The sequence below is a fragment of the Rhincodon typus genome, chromosome 43 (genome assembly GCF_021869965.1).
Source record: "Rhincodon typus isolate 14 chromosome 43, sRhiTyp1.1, whole genome shotgun sequence".
Taxonomy (NCBI): Eukaryota; Metazoa; Chordata; class Chondrichthyes; order Orectolobiformes; family Rhincodontidae; genus Rhincodon; species Rhincodon typus.
Window position 1 is genome coordinate 7,416,334 of NC_063374.1, and position 2,832 is coordinate 7,419,165.

At 63.3% G+C, this 2,832-nt stretch overlaps 1 protein-coding gene across 5 annotated transcripts in view; it reads right to left on the reverse strand.

The window, feature by feature from the left end:
* LOC109922953 (pecanex-like protein 3) overlaps positions 1 to 2,832 on the reverse strand; it is a 64,351-nt gene that overhangs the window by 48,534 nt on the left and 12,985 nt on the right. For all 5 annotated transcript variants that reach the window (XM_048619714.1, XM_048619713.1, XM_048619712.1 and 2 more), the window contains exon 6: positions 1,295 to 2,695. In XM_048619714.1, coding sequence (XP_048475671.1) covers positions 1,295 to 2,695 — 1,401 coding nt within the window. The remainder of the gene's footprint in view (positions 1 to 1,294; positions 2,696 to 2,832) is intronic.

Genomic DNA, 2,832 nt, shown 5'->3' on the forward strand with positions numbered 1-2,832 from the left:
CGCCAACCCTCCTGCAGCGCGGTGCCCCCTCGGCGCCAACCCTCCTGATTTCTCCTCTCTCCCGATCAAATATGTGAAGTATTTGATACAACATGCTCATCAGCGAAACTGAATCCCAGAGAACAAAAGTGTCTGTGGCAGGACTGGACGGAGAATGCCCAACTGAGAGGAAGCAGAGGGCAGCAAAAGGCTGCTCTGGGACTGGAGGACAACCCCCAGTGGGGATTCCCGCAAGACAACACGAAGACCATCGCAGTCCGTGACAGAAATCGGAGACCACTGTTTCCCAAACCTCATCCCATTCTGCACTCAGTCTGATCTCCACAGGAGAAACGGCTGCCCTGGAGCTCTCGACCCTAAACCCCCAGCAAATTTGGGAAACTGTCCCACACCCCGGAGGACAATTTCGTAATTTGGGGGGGGTCGCTGGGAGAGCTGCATGCCGGCCACGCGGCTCCCGAAGCAAGTGCCGTGCACTTCAAGCTCTGTAGTAATCGCTAGGACGGCAGAGAAAATGCTCCAGGGCACACCCTGAATAAACGCAACATTCCCATGGGAGTCGCGTGTGACCTCGAACGTAGGTAATGGACGAGGAGCGTCAGCAAAGACGCCAAACGCGTCACCAGGGAGGTCAAGTGAGCGCCGTACCCTGAGCCTCAGCCCCACCCACCCGCCTCAGCAAACATCAGCAGCCCTGAGCTCTGCGATCGGACTGTTCAGCCAACCCCACCCCGGAGTCACCCCCGAGCCTGAGGGACTGACGGTGAAGCTGGCAAATGGCTGCTTGATCATTTACAGCGGGAAGAACGGAAACATGTCCCTTCGCAAAACGTAGAATCCTGATGGGAGTTTCTGGAACACAGGGTCCCGGGGGTTTGGGGGAGGCGGAGTGGTGGGTTGTATTTAGGCACAAATCTAACGTAACAGGTGAAAAATAAAGAGGGTGAGCGAGTGGAGGAGGGAGACAGCGGAGTGGGGAAACGGGCTGGTTCAAGTGGGACGGGAGAGGAGGGTAGCTGGGAGCAAGAAAGGGAGATGCAGGGGGCGGATAGCGAGAAGCGAACACCAAGGGGGTAGGGGGGTCAGAAAAACAGCAGGGAGCAAGCACGGGGGGTGTAGGGGGCAGATAGCAAGGAGCAAACGCTGGAGGGGTGTTTAAAAAAAAAAGCGGGCGGTGAGTACGCTGAGGCAGAGGAGTGGGGGTGCGAGATCACACTCTAACATTATCTGCTGCCTATCCCCTCCCAGCAAACCTCAAAGCACACCCCCACCCCACCCCGCCCCTCTGACCTACCTCCACCAACCGCCCCCTCCGACTGGCTCCAGGCGCTGCCGATAGACTCTAGCCTCCGGGAGAACCGCTCCCTCCAGCGCGGCTCACTGTCCCGGGCCTCCAGGTCGGACTTGGAGGCGGTCAAGGTGCGGGTACTGCCGGGACCCAGCTCCAGCTGCCCCACGCCAGCCCCACTGTCCATACTCAGCACCCGGGCGTGGGTCTTGGCACCAGCGGGAGGCTCAGAGGGAGGCGGGGGAGCCAGAGCCGGGGCGGGCTCGGAATCAGTGCGAGCCGGGTTCCTCCGCCTGCCCTGCGGCCGCTTGGCGTCGGGGGAGGAGCAGGACTGCGAGGTGACGCTGGACGAGCTGGAGGAGCTGCTGTAGTTGGGCTGCGAGCGCAGGCTGGAAGCATGGCTCAGGTCGCTCTGGTCACTCGAGTCCTCGTCCTCAAAGAAGCCCTCGCTGTAGGCCTTGGCGCCAAGGGCCGTCCTGATCGGCGCGTAATCCCGCCGGTAATCGAAGCTGCCGGTGCTGCCTCCGTGCCTCCTGGTGCCCTTCCTCCTGCCGGAGCGCCGTGCCGGTCCCCGGCCCAGTAGGTTCAGCTCCTTGGGCCTCACCACCCTCTCCACCTGCAGCAGGGCATGCTGGGAAGGGTTGGCGAGGGCAAGTGTCCCAGGGGAAGGGGCGCTCAGCCAGGTGGTCAGGGGGTCGTCCCCTCCCCCAGTCAGGATCTCGCTGCCGGGGCTGATGAAGGGGAACCGTGAGATCCCCTCGGCCGAGGGGCCGGGATCTGGAGTGGCGACCACCTCGCTGTCGGAGAAGTTGTCCGTATCGCTGCCAGGCCTGGCGCCCGCGGCCTCGGGGTCCGGCTGCGGGGTGAGGGAGGGGCTTTCCAGGCGGGTGGAGCTGGTCTTCTCGCTCCTGTAGCTGCTGACGGTGCTCTGAGTCTCCCGGTCGGTGCCGCTGAAGCAGCTGTCGGTGGAACCGGCCGCCTTGGCGCCCATCGCCTCGAGACCCCCTCCCTCCGGCGGCGGCGGCTCCTCCTCCTCCCAGGTTCCGTCGCGTCCGCCGCCGCCGCCCTCCCTGCCAGGGCTGGCCCGTGCCGGGTCCAGCGCCTTCCCGGCCCGGTCTCCCGCCAGGCGGTCGCACAGCAAGGGGCCCAGCAGGGCATTGCACAGGCTCTCGGAGTCGCCGGGACGCCAGGCCCCGAGCTGGTCCAGCAGGCCGAGGGGCAACGGGTGCACCCGCAGGTCGGGCACTGCCAGGCCGCAGGGTGACGTGGACGAGGCAGGTCCCGGGTCTCGGCAAAGCATCGGCTGGACAGGTAGCGAGGATATTCTTTTGGCCGAAGGCTGTGCGTCCAGTTGGGCCATCTCTTGGGGCAGAGGGCCCTCGCTGGTCGCATGCAGCGTCGGTGGATCTGAAATGACAGACAATAAAAAAAAACACTGTCAGGCAGCAGTCGGCCTCCCTTACATGTCACAATCTACACCTCAAAGGCGCAAGCAATCCATTGCCATATTCATGGCCCACAGAGGAAGTGGAGGGGATTTTAAT